At 48.6% G+C, this 18,904-nt stretch overlaps 3 protein-coding genes across 3 annotated transcripts; 2 read left to right on the plus strand and 1 right to left on the minus strand.

Moving 5' to 3' along the window:
- The first annotated feature begins 135 nt into the window (after positions 1-135).
- Positions 136-9,489, plus strand: LOC148107292 (histone H2A type 1). The gene is made up of 2 exons (XM_087858017.1): positions 136-1,405; positions 7,356-9,489. The coding sequence occupies exon 1, from the start codon at positions 200-202 to the stop codon at positions 590-592; it is 393 nt and encodes a 130-aa protein (XP_087714143.1). The 5' UTR covers positions 136-199; the 3' UTR covers positions 593-1,405; positions 7,356-9,489.
- A 5,749-nt stretch (positions 9,490-15,238) lies between these two features.
- LOC123794193 (histone H4) lies at positions 15,239-16,994 on the plus strand. Its single transcript, XM_045800416.2, has one exon. It carries the CDS (start codon positions 15,261-15,263, stop codon positions 15,570-15,572), a length of 312 nt encoding a protein of 103 aa, XP_045656372.1. The 5' UTR covers positions 15,239-15,260; the 3' UTR covers positions 15,573-16,994.
- Positions 16,995-18,433: 1,439 nt separating this feature from the next.
- LOC123794196 (histone H4) lies at positions 18,434-18,805 on the minus strand. The gene has a single exon (XM_045800419.2). It carries the CDS (start codon positions 18,789-18,791, stop codon positions 18,480-18,482), a length of 312 nt encoding a protein of 103 aa, XP_045656375.1. The 5' UTR covers positions 18,792-18,805; the 3' UTR covers positions 18,434-18,479.
- Positions 18,806-18,904: the final 99 nt, after the last annotated feature.

An 18,904-nucleotide genomic window follows, 5' to 3' on the forward strand; every position in this document is an offset into this window, starting at 1 on the left:
CGAATTCTGCAGACGTCACGTATTAATTTTGTTCAATCAAAAGAAGTGTATTTGAAAACCAGGAATCCATTGGTTTAAGTGAAACTGTAATTTTAGCCAATGGCATAGCTTCATTTTTGTGCCCCATAGAGACTATAAGTAGGGTAGCTCTGGCAGACTCAACTCTGACCCTACTCAGGTCTGTGCCTCTTTCTCCGGAATGTCCGGACGCGGGAAGCAGGGCGGCAAGGCTCGCGCCAAGGCCAAGACGCGCTCCTCGCGGGCCGGCCTCCAGTTCCCGGTGGGCCGTGTGCACCGCCTGCTCCGCAAGGGCAACTACGCCGAGCGGGTCGGGGCCGGCGCGCCCGTGTACCTGGCGGCGGTGCTGGAGTACCTGACGGCCGAGATCCTGGAGCTGGCGGGCAACGCGGCCCGCGACAACAAGAAGACGCGCATCATCCCGCGCCACCTGCAGCTGGCCATCCGCAACGACGAGGAGCTCAACAAGCTGCTGGGCAAAGTCACCATCGCGCAGGGCGGCGTCCTGCCCAACATCCAGGCCGTGCTGCTGCCCAAGAAGACCGAGAGCCACCACAAGGCCAAGGGCAAGTAGAGTCTGGCCAACTGTGCAGCTCAAACCTCCTGTCTAAACGAAAAGGCTCTTTTCAGAGCCACCCACTTAATCAACAAAAAGAGCTGTGACTTTAAGTCACATTGTTGGCACAGCAAGGTGTTGAATACTGACAAATCTGTAAAGAAGAAAAGGAAAGCTTGCCTAGGGTATTTATAAAAATGTCATTTGACCCACGAGTCCCTAAATTGAAGTCACCTTGCAGGAAGAAAAGACCTGCTTTAATGAGCCCATGTGAGCCAGATTTCAGTATCCTTGGTTCCTCTGCGGGATCAAATGTCCCTCTGAAACAAACTCGGTGTCCTGTGATGTCAGGGACGGGCAAAGAGGGATCTAGGTGACCTGAGGCTACAGGTAAGATCCCTATCTCACCTGCTTGGTCTCCCTGGAATGGCCTCCTGGAATACCAGGGAGGAAAAACAACCCAAGGGGGCTGGGCTGAGGAAGATAATCTTGCTGGAAAACTTCCCCAGGCCAATCAGACAAAGACATGAAGAAATCCTGAAGGATCTGGGCTGCAACAACCCCCACTAAAACTGCATAAAAGAAAATGTGTCCTTGCTGGGGGTGGGAAGGGGATATTCTCAGATCCCCCCTCTGTGTGTGGAGAGCTGATTCTAGCCTCTTAAAACTTGGCTTTGCTGTCCCCCACTCTGTGTCTGGTCTCCCTCTTCATGACTCCGAGCAGCGTGACTGAGAACCGCGGGCACCAGAAAGCTGGGATAAGAAAAAATCCTGAAACATTTCCTTGGGGGCTCCTCCAGGATCTCTGGTCATCATCAAGGACGTCTAACCGTGAGTAGTGGACACAAGTCTCTCCATTCTGTGACAGCATGATGGGCACGCATCATCTCAGAGCGAATAGCGTGGTGGCCATCCTCAAATCTCGGGTGATAGGTTCCCACTGATCCCTCCTCTAGGGGAAGGAATGCAAAAACCCGGGACGGTTCCCCCAGACATCCTCTTGCCAGCGGCCTCCAAGACATTGCACCCCCAGTTCCCCCTTACAGTGAGGAACAGCCTTCTGCCTCTGCCCTCCTGTCTGTGACAGCACCTGAGTCTTACCCCTTCAGCCATTTCCCCATCAGGTGGACAGAGCACTTAGGTATGAGGCCTCCTCTGGGATCTGGCCCAGAACTTGTTAGGAATAACCCCCCACCCCAAAGACACACCTTGAATTCCTTTATTGGGGTCCCCCTGGCAATGTTCTACCTGCTACCCTCCAGCCACAAAGCATGTTTGTTGTTTCTGTGTGACGGACACTATATCCCCACACCGTATGGATCAGGCTTGCTTGACAGTGTCAGGGATTGCCCCCGGGATGCATGAGGACCATGCAGTTACACTTGGCAAGGTGCGTGCCCCGTTGCTCAGCTGTGACCGTCGTAAGATGGACTCTGGTCTCGCTGGAGCACGTCTGTGTAGGTATTGCTGAGAAGGGCAGGGGAACGGACATCCACCTCGGCCATCACCCGCTTCCCCAGTGGCCTGTCCAGTTCCTCCAGAAATTGGCCTTTGTTAACCTCTGAAGACGGGTCTGTCAAACAGAGCACTTTCATTACGCCCGTCATACCAACTCAACGGGCCAGAAGTTTGGCTCGTCCTCCCACCACTGAAGGATCCAATCTGGTCACAGACAGGATCCTTTGAGTCCCGTGCCTGGGAAATGCAGAGATAATGAGTCAGGAAAAGCGGGGTCACTCCCCAGAGGTACGGTCAGGCCTGGTAAGAGCCATTACTAGCGTCTTGCAGGAGGGACAGCGGCCCTGGCTGCCAGTTGCAGGGACAGCCAGAACATTAGATCAGGAAGAAGTCCTCCTGGTCAACTATGAGGAATAGGATAAGGGAGGCCATTGCCTCTCTTCCTGTAGACGGGCAATTGCAACTCCCTGACCAAAGCCAGTACTCCTTTGGGATGCTTCCTGAATAACTGGAATGGTTTGACCCACAAATCTTAAAGAAAAGGCAACTTATTTTCGTTTGTTCCAAGGCATGGCCACAATACCAATTGGAGGAGGAGACACGGTGGCCTGAGGGACGTATCAGTCATCATATCTGTTACAACTGGACTGGTTTTGCAAACATGAGGGAAAATGGGAAGAAGTACCCAACGTGCAAAGTTTCTGGGCCTTAAGGGAAAATAAGGGCCTGTGCCAGCCTCCCGGCTGCTCTCTCCTGGCCGGACACCAGGGGAAGGGACAAAGGAAGAGCACAGCCACCCCGAAGGCAGGCAAGCAAAGGGGTCTGCAGAGGGTTTTCCACACCCGGCTCCATCTTCCCTAGTGTCTCCATCAATTTATCCAGATTCAAGATGAGGTCCCCTTACCTGTCCGCCCTATCCTGGACCCCCTGCTGATGCTCAGGGGCTCTCTCTCTTGCAAGAACACGTAGGACTTAGGTCCACGGGGAGGTGCCACTATGGCTGGGGTACATGCGCCTTGTCATTGCAAGACCAGAGACCTTGGAAAATTTTCCAACAACCCAGATAAATACATAGAAGCCCTCCAAAATCTCACTTATGTGTTCAAATTAACCCGGAAGGATGTAATGCTCCTGTTAAATCAAACCCTCTCTGAGGCGGGGAAATGCGGAGTCCTGGCCACCGCTGAGAGAACGGGGACGAACAGCTGATTAATTATCAGGGCACGGATGGGCCCATGGGGGACTTCCAATTCCCAACTGGAGCCCAAGCTGTCCCTTCCCAAGACCCCACTTGGGACCCTAATGATCCCTCAGAAACTGGTACCTCGGTCACCTCCAGGCCCACATCGTGAGGGAGTTAAAAAGGTCAAAGTTTCAACCCCTAAGTCATGCCCAGCTATCCACCGTCACCCAAACTCAAGAGGAAAACCCGACAGCCTTCTTAGAGAGGTTGAGAGAGGCTCTCATTAAATATACAGCAGTCTCCCCCGATTCTCCCGAGACTGAGATCATTCTCAAAGACAAATCTGTGACCCAGTCAGCCCCAGATACTCGGAAAAAATTGCAAAAGTTGGCTGTTGGCCCCGAGGGGGCCCTAGAAGAGCTCTTAGGAGCTGCTAACTAGGTCTTTTACAACCAGGACCAAGAGGAGAGTAAGGAACAAGAAAAGAGGCTAAGAGAAATTTCTGAGGCTCTAGGTGCGGCCTTGTAAGCCGTTACCAACCCTGCCCCCCCAGACCCCCACCGAGATGCTGGTTCCAGTCGCCACCGCTGCGGCCGCCCCGGGCCCTGGAAGCCAGAATGCCCTTAGAGGGGACGGCCAAAATCAAAGCCCCACAAGTCCAGTCCTGCATGTGGAGGAGGGCCCTGGAAACCTGAATGCCCTCGAGGGTCTCCCTCTGCGAGGAGTGGGATGACCAGCATGCCCGGGAGGTCTGGTGGGGCCCGGAGCACTTCATGGTGGCTTCCCGGGAACAGCTGACCATCAGGAACCCAGAGCCTCGGGGAATTCTCGAGACAGAGGGAAAGCCAGTCAGTGTCCTTCCACCTTTCCTGTTCCTTTCTCCACCCTGGGCCAACTGTCCAGCCTCAGCACTGTCTTTAAGGGCATCACTGGACAGCCCATGACCAATTTTTTTTCTCGCCCGCTGGGCTGCACCTGGGAAGATCTAATATTCTCTCACTCCTTGTTAGTAGTGCCTGCGAGCCCCACACCTCTCTTAGGTAGGGATGTTATGGCCAGTGTGGGAACTCTCATATTGATGGCCCCGGGTCAGACTAGCCATTGCCTCCCCTTAACGGAGGCTGCTATTTATCCCCAGGTCTGGGCAACTCAGGGAGAAGTGGGTTGGGCCTTAAATGCAGTGCCCATTCGCACACACCTTAAAGACCTCGCAACCTTCCCCTGTTGGAAACAGTACCTTCTAACACCAGAAGCGAAGGAGGGCCTAATAAAACCCATAAACAATCTAAAGCAGCAGGGGCTCTAAAAAGAATACAAAAGCCCATGTAACACTCCAGGTTGGGGGTATAAAAACCTCATGGGAGTGGAGATTGGTACAAGACCTCCGAATTATTAATGAGGCTGTGGCCCCAAACCCTCCACGCTGCTCGCTCAAACCCCCTGACGCACAAGGTGGTTTACAGACCGAGGCTTACAAGATGCCTTCTTGTGCATTCCGCTCCATCCGCACTGTCCGTTTCTGTTCGCATTTGAGGACCCCACTAATCCGACCACACGGTGCTCGGCTTTACCTCAAGTGTTCTGAGATGGTCCCCATTCATCTGGACGGGCGCTGCCCCGAAACCTCACAACTTGCAGCCGAGGACTGCACCCTACCACGGTGTGTGGACGGCCTCCTGCTCTGCGCCCTCCGAGCTGGGCACACAAACTTGTGCCCAGAGCTCCTACATTTTCTGGCTACAAGGGGGCTATAAGGTCTCTCAACCTAAGGCTCAATTATGAGAGGTCTGGTTCTTTCAGAGGGAACAAGGAGCCTGGGAGTGGATAGCGTACGGCCCCATTGCCTCATGCCGTCTCCCCAGAACTTCTAAGCAAATGAGAGGTTTCTTGGGCATCACCGGGTACTGTCGCTTGTGGATACCGAGATATGGGGAAATAGCGCACCCTCTTTACCAAACATCAGGAACACGCGGGCAGCCAGGACCCGTTTCTTAGTACGGAACGCAGCGTTGGAAAGGGCTTTTAAAAACCCCACAGAGGGGGCGCCTGGGTAGCGCAGTCGTTAGGGCGTGATCCCGGAGTCCTGGGATCGAGCCCCACATCGGGCTCCTCTGCTATGAGCCTGCTTCTTCCTCTCCCACTCCCCCTGCTTGTGTTCCCTCTCTCGCTGGCTGTCTCTCTCTGTCAAATAAATAAATAAAATCTTTAAAAAGGAAAAATAATAAATAAATAAATAAATAACCCCACAGAGGCCTTGCTCAGCGCCCCAGCTTTAAGCTCCTAGAGGGAGGCCTTACAACTTAGATGTGACCGAGAAGGAGGGAATGGTCTTGGGCGTTCTAACCCAGGCCCGGGAGCCGACTCCACAGCCAGTGGGATCTTTAAGCAAAGAGCTTGACCTGGTGGCCTGTGGCTGGCCGCCATGCCCTAGGGCAGTGCCCACCTCCGCTCTTTTAATCCTCGAGGCTACCAAGTTAACTCTGGGACGGGATCTTACTGTATACACTCCCCCTCCCCCCGCAATATTCAAGGCCTCCTATCCACGGATAGTAACATGGGCTCACGGACAGCCGCCTTCTGCCGTACCTGGCGCTCCTGCTGGAAGGTCTGGTCATGCAAATAAAAACTTGCTCCACTTTCAACCCCGACACCTTCCTTCCAGAACAGGGTACAGAGGTGACACATGACTGTCAATGCACCATAGCTCAAACCTGTGCTGCTCGGGAGAACCTAAAGGAAACCCCAGTAGAAAATCCAGAGCAGGCCCTCCTCGCTCACAGAAGCTCATTTGTTGAGCAAGGCACCTGCAAGGCTAAGTACGCCGTGGTCACTTTACCACTTCACCCGAAACAACAACAAGCACCCCCTCCTATCCGGATCGAGAACCCAACTGGCCGAATTAACAGCCTTCACCCGGGTGTCGGCGCTCAGTAGAAACAAAAGGGTCAGCATCTATACGGACTCCAGATATGCCTTCCTGGCTTTGCATGCCCACGGCACGATCTGGAAAGAGAGACAGTTTCTAACTGCCTCAGGTTCCCCCACTGAATATCACCAAGAAATCACTGGCCCCTACAGGCAGGGTACCCACGCCCTGGAGGTAGCAGCAAGGGACACCAGAGAGGAGCAGGTGAGGTATCTGAAGGGAATAGCTTGGCCAAGGCAGCAAAATCCGCCCCCAGGTGCTCGACTGCCCCTGCTGTTGCCTGCCTAGTTTGGGATGGCTCCGTAACCCAGGAGAAACCTTGCTACTCCACAGAGAAAACACCACGGGCATCAGGAGAGGATAGAGCCCTCGGCCTACAGGCTGGCTCCAGGCTAAGGATGGTAAGCTTCAGCTCTCTGAGGTGAACCAACGGAAGGTTCGAAAACCTACATCAAATCTTCCATCTGGGACGGGATGAAACCTTGCAGATGACCCACAAGCTTTTACAGGAAAAAACCTGGACAAAACCATTAAGCACATTTTAAAGACTGTGAATGCTGCCCAAAAAATAACCCGGCTCTCATGCAGAAATCCCCAGAGGCAGACAGTGAGTGGGGGGCTACGTGGGGGAGGTTAGCAAATGGATTTCACACTAAGGCACAGGGTACAATAGCCTCCGGGTTTGATAACCTTCACACACGGGGTGGAGGCCTTGCCCTGCAGAACTAAAAAGGCCTCAGAGGTGGTAAAGGCACCCGTAAATGAAATCGTCCCTCGGTGGACTCCCCAGGTCCCTTCAAAGTGATAACGGCCCCTCCTGGAAGTCCCAGGTAACAGAGGGAGTATCAAGGCTTTGGGAATCCGCTGTCACCCCCACTTTCCTGGACACCCCAACCCTCGGGAAAGGTAGAAAGCACTAATGAGGTTGTTAAAAGACACTTCAGAAAACTAGCACAAGAAACTAGTCAAAATTGGGTGTCTCTACTCCCTATCGCCTTATTCTGGAATAGAAACACCCCCATGGAAAGGGGCTTGAGCCCCTCTGAGGTCTTATAAGGGAGACCCTTCCATGTAAACGACCTGCTGGTAGACAAGGGAGTCTTTAACTTGGTAAGTCGTGTCATCCCCGTGGCAAGGTCTCCGAGAGCTCCGAGACAACGAACCTGGGGCCCAAGTGCTTGTTAAAATTCTTCCCTCTTTATCTTTGTCCCTAGGGCCTGTGTGAGAAGGCCCGCACACAGTCATCTCAGCCACCCCAGCGGCCATCAACGTGCCCAAGGTCAAGGCCTGGATCCACCAATCTAGCGTTAAGCCCTGGTTTCCGGTGGAAAGAGACAACAGGAAACCAAGATACCACTGCAAGCTGGGGAAAGGGCTCAAATACGTCTTCAAAAAACAGGAAAACGAGCAACACCAAGCTAAGTACTTCAACCCCGGATCAGACATGCCCTCGAACGCACTCATTCTCTTTCTCCTTTCTCTTCCCAAACTTCTACATTGCCTCTCATCTGCAGGGACCCCAGGATGGGTTCAACTCAATGCCACTCCCTTCCTTTTCACTGATTGTTGGCTATGTGGGCAAGACTCAGTAGGGACCGCTGTGCCCGCCCCTATCGAGGTCTGGCTACGGGCTAATTACTCCGTCACCCCTTTCGTCTCCTATATTCATTCATTCCCCAATCAAAATATAGAGCAACTATTTTTTAAAGCCTGGAAGAAGGACATAGAAACCAAAGTAGCCAAAGTCCCCTGGTCCAACAGCACCCCAAACCTCACCTGGTTGGACCAGCTCCAACTCAATGCCTCGGGAACATTCCCGATTTGCTTCGAAAACTCTACTTACACTCCAGACTCAGGGTTTTTTGTAGGAAATCTTCCCACGTCCCAGTGCGACTTCACCTTCCAAGTCACTTCGACCTCTGCAGAGGAGTACTGGAGTGGCTCCCTTTTCCACTCCCTCAGCGCCTACAAAGATCCTGAGAAACCTCACCTCTTCCTCCGGGCCCAGTATCCCCTCCAGGAAAAGACCTCTTTTCTCAGCCCCGCTAACAACTCCTGTTCAGCAGGCTGGTCCCAGGTGTCCTGCAACCCCTCTACACTCGGACTGGCCGAAGGCTTACTCCTCTCATCCCAAGAATTCTTTCTGAAAATCTATCCTTCCAGCTCACTTGCTTCCACGATGGTCGAGCGGCTCCGTTTAGACGCTTCCCTAATATGGAATAAATTGTCAGGAACCGCCTCTACCTCCCCGCCAAAGCTTCTCTTTAAGTACGGGTTCCACCTAAATCTCCGAGCAGGGGACGGTTTATTCTTCTATTGTGGGCAAAGGGCATATGTCACCTTACCCCCGCAGTGGAGAGGGCGATGCTCGTTAGCCTACTTAGCGCTGCTCACGGACTACGCCCCTGGGTCCCGCCACAGGCCGCACGTCCTAAACCAATCCGAGACTCAGGTATAGAGACCTGCAGGACTCACACAGCAAGCAGACTCCTGGAGGTCATGGCCCTCCAAAATCCCCGGGCCCTGGACCTCCTGACCTCCTGACCCCCACGCAGGGGGCACCTGCACCCTCCTCCGGGAGGAACGCTGCTTTCATATTAACAACACGGGTCAGGTCGGGACTCATTCAGATTCGTCAGGTAACCTGGTGGCCCAAACAGAGGACCTCTCCTCCTGGTGGACCTCCCTTAGGGCCCAGCTGTTACGCTGGCTATGGCCACTGATGGCCCCAGTATTCATCCTCTCCCTCCTGCTTCTTTTCTGACCTTGTATTCTGAATGCGCTTATCCAGTTTGTGTCCTCTCGTTTATAGAGTCCATCAGCCTACAAATTGTCCTGTCAATGCAGCCCCAGATGGGGACGGCCCCTACGTATGAGAGGGGCCTCTGGACAGACCTCTGACCCAGCCGGCGCCCCTCCCCAGAAGGAAGTAACCATAGATCGGTCATCGCCCCTGCCCCAAAGGGCAGTTAAGAGTTACCTGTTCAGAGGGGGGATATGGCAGGGACGGACAGGAGAGGGACAGGCAGAGAGCCAGAGAGCGGTGCAGTACGAACAGAGGCCCCGGGGGGAAGATCAGTATCGTGCCTGCTCCGTCTGCTGGAAAAACCACAGAGAAAACAACCCTAGGGAGCTGTGCTTGGGAAGATAGCTTTGCTGGAAAAATTCCCCGGCCGATCAAAGACATGAAGAAATCCTGCAGGAGCCGCGCTGAAAGAACCCCGCTAAAACTGCCCAAAAGCCCATCTCCTCTCATTGCTGGGGGGTGGGGGGGTGTCTTCTTGGAGCGCCCCTCCATGCGGAGAGCTGATTCTGTCCTCTTAATAAACCTTCGCTTTGCTGCCACCACTCTGTCTGGTCTCCCTCCTCATTCCTCCAAGCGGCAGGACCGAGGACCGCGGGCACCAGAAAGCTGGGATCAGAAAACATCCTGAAATCCTGTGACCGGCCTTCCTTTTTCTCCTAATTCAACTGAATCTCACTGAGTAGGACTCACCTGCTAAATGCATTAGTCACACAGATTGCTAGGTTCCTTGTTTCAAATAGGTTCAGGCAGAGAATGCATTTCGTAATGTCCACATACGCAGACATGAGTAAAGAGGACAGGAAATTACATTAGGACGTCACGTGCCTTAACCACAACGGTGAAAGGCGGGCGTTGTAAGTCAGATTTTTACCTTAACTCTGTGGGGACCCAAGCAGCCATGATGTCCATTTCCGCCACTGCCCCTTCCACCCCCTTCATCGTACCCTTCTCGTCACCAAGTCACAAGTGGAGAGGGCCTTCTGTTCCTCTCCACCCATGCACACAGCAGCTACTGTTGACTCCTAACTCACGGATAGCTTAATGAAAATCGGATTCTATGGCATTCCTAGTCTGCTGGAATCAATTCATTTTCTGGGTCTCTTGAAATATTTGTATACCCTATGGTTAAATCTGAATAGCAATCCCGCACTGGGACCGACACACAATCACACAGAGGAGGTAAGTGCTACCTTTAAAAACATGTCTTTTTAATTTATGATTATTTGATGTCAGAGGACATCACATCTGACTATTCAGCTATTCCCTCTTAAAAAGACACCTGCATTATCTGAGTTTGTAAATTTTAAACGGCAATTTCTCTTAGAACTAGAAATGTCAAGTAGAGTAATACCGCTCAAGGAAAGTCTATGAGTTCTTTCCATTTTTAGTAAGAAAATATGCTGTTTTTATTATTGATGTTGATGGGTTGGGAGCAAATATCCTAGAATGAGCCACTCTGACATGGGGATTATTTGGAGGGAAGACAATTAGGCCCAAAATACTCAGGAAGAGATTTTACCTCCCCCCTCAGCTGCCCAGAGGGGTTTGAATAGGTCCAGTCCAGGAGAAGCGCGAGCAGCAGAGACAACTACAAAGAGCATGGGCCAGGCACGTAAGCTGAGGGGAGCTAGCAGGGCCTGTCCCTTCAACGTCCTCCCTGTGTCTCCTCGTCTCTGCAAGGCCCGGCAAACACCTGTTCGCTGCACATTTGCTCTTCCCATTTTCCTGTGAACTGTCTTCCTTCCCTTCGAAGCCCCAGACCCCTACTCCCTTCCTTACTCAATAGCAAAGGAGCCTCAGCTGCCTGACTGCTGGGGAAGCTCTCGTCGCTGTGGGGCTACTGAGTGAGCGAAATTAAATGCTTTTCCCTTGTTAATCTGTCCTATGCCAGCTTAATTACTAGACCCCCCCAAAGAGCCTAGAAGGGAAGGACAATTTTTTTTGCCCCAGCAGATGACATTACTACTGCTTACTTTGTTGCATTGTTCAGATTCCTCCCAAGAACCACTACCTTGCTAAATTGTTATTCAAATTATCTTATTGGTGTGGTTTTGATTTACCAAACCAATGAGCCCATAATCAAATAATTGACAAATAAATATACGTTTTTGTTGTAAGTAAAATAAAATACTCAAGTGTGATACATCATTGGTTATAATTACCTGTTAGCAGAATTTTTTTGTTGATTGACTATAACTCCAATGTCATTGGAAAAAGTGCGTACTATTATTACTTACATAATCAGAAAAATATTTTAAGCTTTTTTTAAAAAGGAGATAACAAAGTTTCAACAAGTCTCAATAAAAAAAAAAAAGCAGATATTTGTAATTGCAATTAGATCCAGAAGAACAAATTAGAACTCCATAGTTTACACTGTGAAGTTATTTTCATGGGAGGTGAAGTTCGATTTTAGTGGCAGAAGATCTATGGAAAAAAAATTTTTTTAAACTAAGGTGTAGGTGACCCAGACAGAAGGAGAATTTAAGCTTTCTTGGTATTGCCATTAATTTCTCTCTCCACAGCTCTATGAAAGCACCTAACAGTGTCTTCCCAAACTAGATTTCTTGTGCATCTCTTCCAGTAGTTGACCACGTGCCTTAGAGAGTGAGTTTTATTCATATTTGCATCTTCCTTGACAGTAGTTCAATGATGACCCCATAAAATATAGTCTATAAACTGTGTTAATTTTATAATAATAAAAACCTTACAATATACATAAGTGGTATAAAATAAAAACAAAAGGGGGCACCTGGGTGGCTCAGTCAGTTAAGCGTCTGCCTTTGGCTCAGGTCATGATCTCAGGGTCCTGGAATTTAGCCCCACATCGGGCGGGATCCCTGCTCAGCAGGGACCCTGCTTCTTCCTCTTCCTCTGCCCCTCCCCCCCGCTTGTGTGCTCTCTCTCTCTCTCAAATAAATAAAATCTTTAAAGAAATAATAAAATAAAAACAAAAAAAAAAGAGGTTGAAAGGTAAACAAGGATGGAAAACATGGCGGAAAACATAGGAGTTGTTAAGTGAGCAACTGGAAAGCCGTCAACGAGCGGAGGCAGCGTGAGGATGAGATGGGTCCAAGGAGCAAAGACCGCTTTAAAGACTGAAATTGCCTTTTCAGTTCATGATGTTAATTTATCTGGAAAAAGGTTGCTCTGGATGACATTATTAATGTGGTCTACCTCCTGCTTTCAGCCCCAATCTATCAACAATCCCACATTTAAATAAACACTACGGATGTTAATGAATGCTAGTTCCCTGGTGGAAGAAGGAAACAGCTTCAGCGATGGGGGTGGGGGGACACCAGAGTTTGGAGGAAGGTGGGTTCTCTGGACAAGGAGCAAATGCCCAGAGCAGAGGATTAGGGATCACCCAACCAAGACAAATTTCTGAGCTCTCAAACAATGCCTTTCCCCTATCAATGTTTTTCTGTGGTCTTTATAAACCTCTCATCTTCCAGACTTCTACATATGCTTGTATTTAGATTGTTTCTATGGAAATACTAGTTTTCCTGGTGTGGTGGTGTTTCAGGAGGGGGTTTTGGTAAAGAGGGAGTAGCAATGAATCCTTTGCTGTGATCACCGTTCACTTACATTTTTAGCTGTTAGGATACGGATTAGAAGTTACTTCAAAACACAATACATGATAAAGATGATCATACATATATAAGAAATTTGCACAAAGAATAAATTAATAGAAGTTTATTTTGTTCAGGGTAATAAATATTAAAAATGTATTTTGACTAAAAATAAATGTCCCTAAAAATCTATATTGAAGAAGAGCAGATTTTGTCCCCCCCAAATATGTCTCTTTGGCATAAGGATTATCTTTTTAAGATACGATTTATTTGAGAGAGGGTGAGATCACACAGGCATCCTGATGTGGGGCTCGACCCCAGCACCAGGATCATGACCTGAGCTGAAGGCAGACACTTAACCTACTGAGCCACCCAGCTGCCCCCCCACCCCCCCACCCCCCGCATAGAGATTATTTTGAGATAAAGGCAGTCAAAATTCAGTCGATTTTGGAAACCCTCTTAATTTCCCCCTCAACAGCCTAAATTTACATTGGAAAAGAGGCCTGTACCAAGAAAAGAGCTATTACCAGAGACACCTTTTCACCTAACAATGTCATCTGCATAACAAGGCAACCTTTATTTTCCAACAACTCTCTCCTGCCTGTGAATGGTCTTCCTTCCCTTTATACTCCCAGACCCTTACCCTTTTCCTTAGTTCAGGATGTTATGTAAGACTCAATTAACTGGAAAAAAAAAAAAGACTCAATTAACTGGGAGCAGGACGGGTTTTACATTTTTACGAGTCTCCCATACATGCAAAGTTTGTTTTCCTCCTGTTAATCTGTCTCATATCAATTTAATTATTAGATCAGCCAAAGAACTTAGAAGGGAAGAAGGGAAATATTCCCTCCCACATACTATAAATACATATTTAAGATAAATATGATACTATGGGCAAAAATAAATATTACTTAACATTTTATATATAATATAGAATGTTTTAAATCCATGTTTATCAAAGTAAAAGAATTTCAGAGGATTATATAAATACAAAATATTTAAAATTTAGTATTAAAAATAAAAATTACTTATACTATATAGAATCATGCTCTGTATACTCAATATATTATATAAATTATCTCCATTATTTCTTTGAGAGAGACATGGACACGGAAGGGGCAGAGGGAGACAGAGAATCCCAAGCAGTCTCCATGCCCAGCACAGAGCCCAACCTAGGGATTGAACTCACTACCCCGAGATGATGACCTAAGCTGAAATCAAGACTCTGACGCTTAATCGACTGAGCCTCCCAGGTGCCCCTCCATTAGTTCTTCAAGTAACTGTATGATGTTAAGTATTGTTACTATCCCAATCCCAGTCTAGATGAGCAAAGATTTAGAAGACCTAAGGAAGGACCCCAAACTCGATTGGTAGAGGAGATACAATTTAAAATCAAGTTTTTCTAAGTCGAGTTTCAGCTATTAAGAACTTTCTAAAACAACTGAATAATGAGTGACATTAGTTACAGGAGTTTACAAAATTATGTTAGTGTCAAGAATTTCACAGTATGATCCTGTATTTTTTTAAATAAAATTCAATGCATGCAAAAAATAATTCCATATTAAATATTATATGAAAACAGAAGTTAAAAAAACAAAAAACAGAATTTTTAGTCATTAAAAATTAAGCTTAAAATCAACTAGAAGCACAAGGTTTGAACTTAAGTACTCGATTTCGTAGGGCTTTAATTATATTCTAATTAATTCATAGTTAATGCAACCGTGATCAGAAGCTCAAAGGGATTTTTTACCAAGCTACTACAATGATTCTAAACTTACACACACACAAAAGGAATCTTGTGAAACTATATCAGAAACTTCTGAAAAGAAATAACGGGCCCTGCAGTGCCAAATTATGACCTGTTATTCAACTACAATTTAAAATATTGATGTAATAAAAAGAACAGTGTAGGGGAGGAAAAATAATTTCCCCTCCACCCTTCTAGGTGCTGTGAACCTCTCCCCATAATAAAAGACAGAGTAACGAGAAAAACAAACAGCAGTTTAATAACATGTTTACCTCCTGTATACATGGGAGATACTCTGAAGAACTGAGTAAAACTCCCTGGAAAGGCCCAAACCACCACCTTAAATACCATCTCCAGCTGAGAGAGGTTGGGGTGGGAGGGGAGCACACGGGGAGCCAGGAATGGGTGACCAGGAAAAGGATGGTGACCAGCTTGTGATGCGGCATTAAGTCTGGGCCTTCTCCATGGACAAGCTTCTCTGGTGATGTGGTCATCCTTCTCTTTCTGGTACAGAGAGGGAGACAGATGGAGATCTCCTTTATAAGTGTAAAATGTTCCTTAAAGAGGTCTCTGATTTTAGAGATTCTTCTGCCTGGTGTTTCTTAAAAATAATCTGCTCAAAAATAGTTCTCACGAAAAGAGGCGTATTTTGGGGCGGCATCTTAGGTACCGTTCCCAGCTAACGATCCCTTCTGAAGGAGAAAGGACAGTACTTCCTTGTAAACTAGAAGCCGCTGTGAACAATCTCATAGGAAAAGACAGCTGTGGATACAGATATCCCGGGCTCAGGAAAATCCAGAGCTTCCACGGGAAACCGCCCTGCTCCCTGCCGGGCAGAGAGCGGGGCTCTGCCCAGAGAGGGGCGGAGCCGGGGGTGGGGCCGCGGGTGCCGCCCGCGCTTTCAGTCCTCAACCAGGTCCGCAGTCTGCTTATAATTACTCCCGACGGACGCACAGGGCCATCGCTGTGTGGCACTCGGCCGAGCGTTTGAGCAGTCATGTCAGGCCGCGGCAAGGGCGGGAAGGGCCTGGGCAAGGGGGGCGCCAAGCGCCACCGCAAGGTGCTGCGCGACAACATCCAGGGCATCACCAAGCCCGCCATCCGGCGGCTGGCCCGGCGCGGCGGCGTCAAGCGCATCTCCGGCCTCATCTACGAGGAGACCCGCGGGGTGCTCAAGGTGTTCCTGGAGAACGTGATCCGGGACGCCGTCACCTACACGGAGCACGCCAAGCGCAAGACGGTCACGGCCATGGACGTGGTCTACGCGCTCAAGCGCCAGGGCCGCACCCTCTACGGCTTCGGGGGCTGAGCACGCCCCCCACCCCAGCGGAACGCAATGTTTCTCAACCAAAGGCCCTTTTTAGGGCCCCTAGTTTTCCATCTGAGGAGCCGTGATGCTGGTTTGCCTTTAACTTGGGGTAGGTCTTGGTCTTGAAAGTATATATCCGTAACCTGCTTAGAAAGTTACTCCGTATTCAACTAGGGAAGTTACTTGTCCCTTAATTTTCCGTGTTTTCATGCAGGGTTTTGGAGAGTTGTATTATGTTGATGCTTTCGCACTTCATATGTAACATTTGTCATTTACATTCTAGGGTAGAATTTTAACTCTGTAATAAGAACGTTGGCATGACAGTTGGGAGTAAACGGGTTTAGGACTTGAGAAAGACTTTCTCGGTGTGGATCTGTGTCAAGTGCAGGTTTTGGGGTTGAAAGTAACAACAGCAAGAACTTCAGCGCTGAATCGGTGAGAAGGTGCATTTCTGTGTACCCGAGGCTTTAAAATTTAATCACGATGTAGTTATCTCCGTTCTGGTGCCCCGTGTCTTCTCAAGAAACAAACGAGTGTTAAGTAGACTCTAATTGGAGACCAACAGTTGTGACAGTTGGTGCGAGACCAAGCATGTGATGGGCCTCTGGCTCTAGACCTGGTGTCTGCTGGGAGTGGAGACTGGAAGCTCCTAGAGGACTTACAGGCCAATACCCCACAGAGCACTTACTGAGGGTGGGATGCAATTAAAAGGCATTTCAGCTAAATGATAAAGGGAAACAAGGTTGCATTACAGAAATGTTGCCATGAAAGAAAGCAGCCCGTAGCCCAGGAGAGCTACTAAAAAGAGATCCTTGGTACAGAGTAGAAAAGGAATCAAACACGGGATTAGGACATAAATCCAGACCTATGCTCAAAGTATGTTTTAGGATTCTCCCAGAGGAGGTCTTAAAAACTAGAGAAAGAAACCCAAAAGCAAAGGGGAAGACTTGGGTGTTGGTTGGAAGCTTGGCTAATGCAGACACACAGACTAAAGCAGTAATTGCCCACACGTATATAAAAAGAGTAAGCATTGATGAGATGAATACCTTTTACAGCTGAAGTTAAAAACTTCCAACATCTCCTTGTGTCTCAGCAGGATTTAACCCTTGTAAGGTCAAATGCTAACTGTGCATCTGGCCCGTCTACCAGCTCAGGAAGGTTTCCTCAAGGACAGCTCTGAAATACAGTGCTGTCTTTCTCAATGATGCCGATCTCCCATTTTCCTGGGAAGACATGGACTTAACTTCAGCAAACATATGACTGCAAATTGCAATACTACAGTGTTTTGGGTGGGTTGTGTCCATTTAGCTCACCCAACAGAGTGAGATTTCTCTTTGTGCTATTCCAGGTAGCACATTGCCCATGATGTGCATTGCGTTCTGGTTAACGCTTATCAATAATAAAACATTTCTGTTTCTACTACCTTTGTAGAGCGGTTTCTGGGTTGGGAGATTTTGTTTTTAATTCTATTTCCCCAACACCTTCTGAGGGCCAATTATGTACTTGTGGCTTTCCATTAATTTCTTTTGTTTTTTTAACATTTGATTGATTGATTGATTATTTATTTAACTCAGAGAGAGAGAGAGAGCACAAACAGGGGGGAGTGGCAGGCAGAGGGAAAAGCAGACTCCCCAATGACCAGGGAGCCCAGAGTGGGGCTTGATCCCAGGACCCTGGGATCACGACCTGAGCAGAAGGCAGATGCTTAACCGCCTGAGCCACCCAGGCACCCCGCTTTCCATTAATTTCTTGAATAATTTTGGTAAAAGTCTCTCAGTTCTTATCCTAAGTATTCTGTATATTATTTCAATGCTTTTATAGGTAATAGTCTCGTACTTGTCCTTCGATATCTGACTTATGTTCATAGCCTGATTTAATGAAACTTAAAACTTCTTGATAATACTTTTCCAAAATCCAGGCCCTAAATTTTGAATAATGAAACCTTTAAGGTATTACTTATATCTAAACTCATGCAGTTTCTCAAGTGGCCCCTGGGCTGCACATAATTTCATGAGAGGAGACATGGTTTGTATTCGTGATTAACCGTATGCAATTGTGAGAACAGTTTTGTTAAATATGGTGCAATAGGGGAAAAAGCAAATAAAAAATAAACTATACATCCTTGTTACCCAGATAAAATTTAATATAAATGTTTAACAATGTACTTCTTAAATTGGATAGAACATGCTTACATTTGCTTATTAAAACAATGTTACATTAACTGTAACTGAGTTTTTATTGGTGATCACTGATGACACATTCATCACTTGTCCATCATAAACGCTGAATGAGTGCCAATTATGATCATTGTCCTTCAAGATAAACAGAAATACCTTTACTAACTTCAAAAGTTCTCTACTCTTTTTGGTAAGTGATGGAGACCAGCAATAGGCCAGTAATTGTCCCTCCAGGCTGATAGTGACCTTCTGATTTGACAAGCCAGGTCCCATTTAGGAGCTGGGATCAGTTATAATCAAACTCAAAAACTGCCTTTTTCTGACAGAACACCTCCAGAGTTTCGGTCTGAACATTTTTCAAACTCTGACGACTCTCCATTAGATTTCTTGCAAGATTACTGGAGGTCGAAGGGTTTTTGCCGTGCCCCAAAAACAGCCGCTTTATAAAAGTAGCTGAGCGGAACGCAACACGCCCAAAGGATCTCACAGGGCCTACTGAGCAAATTCCTCAGCAACTTAAGATGCCAAACCAACTTAGAGAAAGATTCACGGCTATGGGGTTGGTTGGCAGAACTAGCGATTTGTGCAGGTCACGGTGACATGACCCGCAGCGCCACGTGGCTACGCGGACCAGTGTGCGCATAAAACCAGTGCCACGGCTCCTTGGGTGAAAGTGGGGGGAGCCCTGAAAAGGGCTTTTGGTTGGTTTGGGTGTGGACTTGGGTAAGGCTCAGCCCCCGAAGCCGTAGAGGGTGCGGCCCTGGCGCTTGAGCGCGTAGACCACGTCCATGGCCGTGACCGTCTTGCGCTTGGCGTGCTCCGTGTAGGTGACGGCGTCCCGGATCACGTTCTCCAGGAACACCTTGAGCACCCCGCGGGTCTCCTCGTAGATGAGGCCGGAGATGCGCTTGACGCCGCCGCGCCGGGCCAGCCGCCGGATGGCGGGCTTGGTGATGCCCTGGATGTTGTCGCGCAGCACCTTGCGGTGGCGCTTGGCGCCCCCCTTGCCCAGGCCCTTCCCGCCCTTGCCGCGACCAGACATGCTGAGAGAAGCGACTGCACAGCGTCCTGTGAGGGGGTCCAGTGCGGCAGGCTTTTATACCGCTGCTGCGGACCGAACTGAGAACCTCAGACAGCGGGAAGTGCCACCCCGCG

This window comes from Ursus americanus, chromosome 32 (assembly GCF_024610735.1).
Source record: "Ursus americanus isolate L20-20 chromosome 32, mUrsAme1.1.p, whole genome shotgun sequence".
NCBI classification, from domain to species: domain Eukaryota; kingdom Metazoa; phylum Chordata; class Mammalia; order Carnivora; family Ursidae; genus Ursus; species Ursus americanus.

Excerpts from the sequence above, each read along its gene's own strand:
- LOC148107292 (XM_087858017.1), top strand. The coding sequence starts at position 200 with ATGTCCGGACGCGGGAAGCAGGGCGGCAAGGCTCGCGCCAAGGCCAAG.
- LOC123794193 (XM_045800416.2), top strand. The coding sequence starts at position 15,261 with ATGTCAGGCCGCGGCAAGGGCGGGAAGGGCCTGGGCAAGGGGGGCGCC.
- LOC123794196 (XM_045800419.2), bottom strand. The coding sequence starts at position 18,791 with ATGTCTGGTCGCGGCAAGGGCGGGAAGGGCCTGGGCAAGGGGGGCGCC.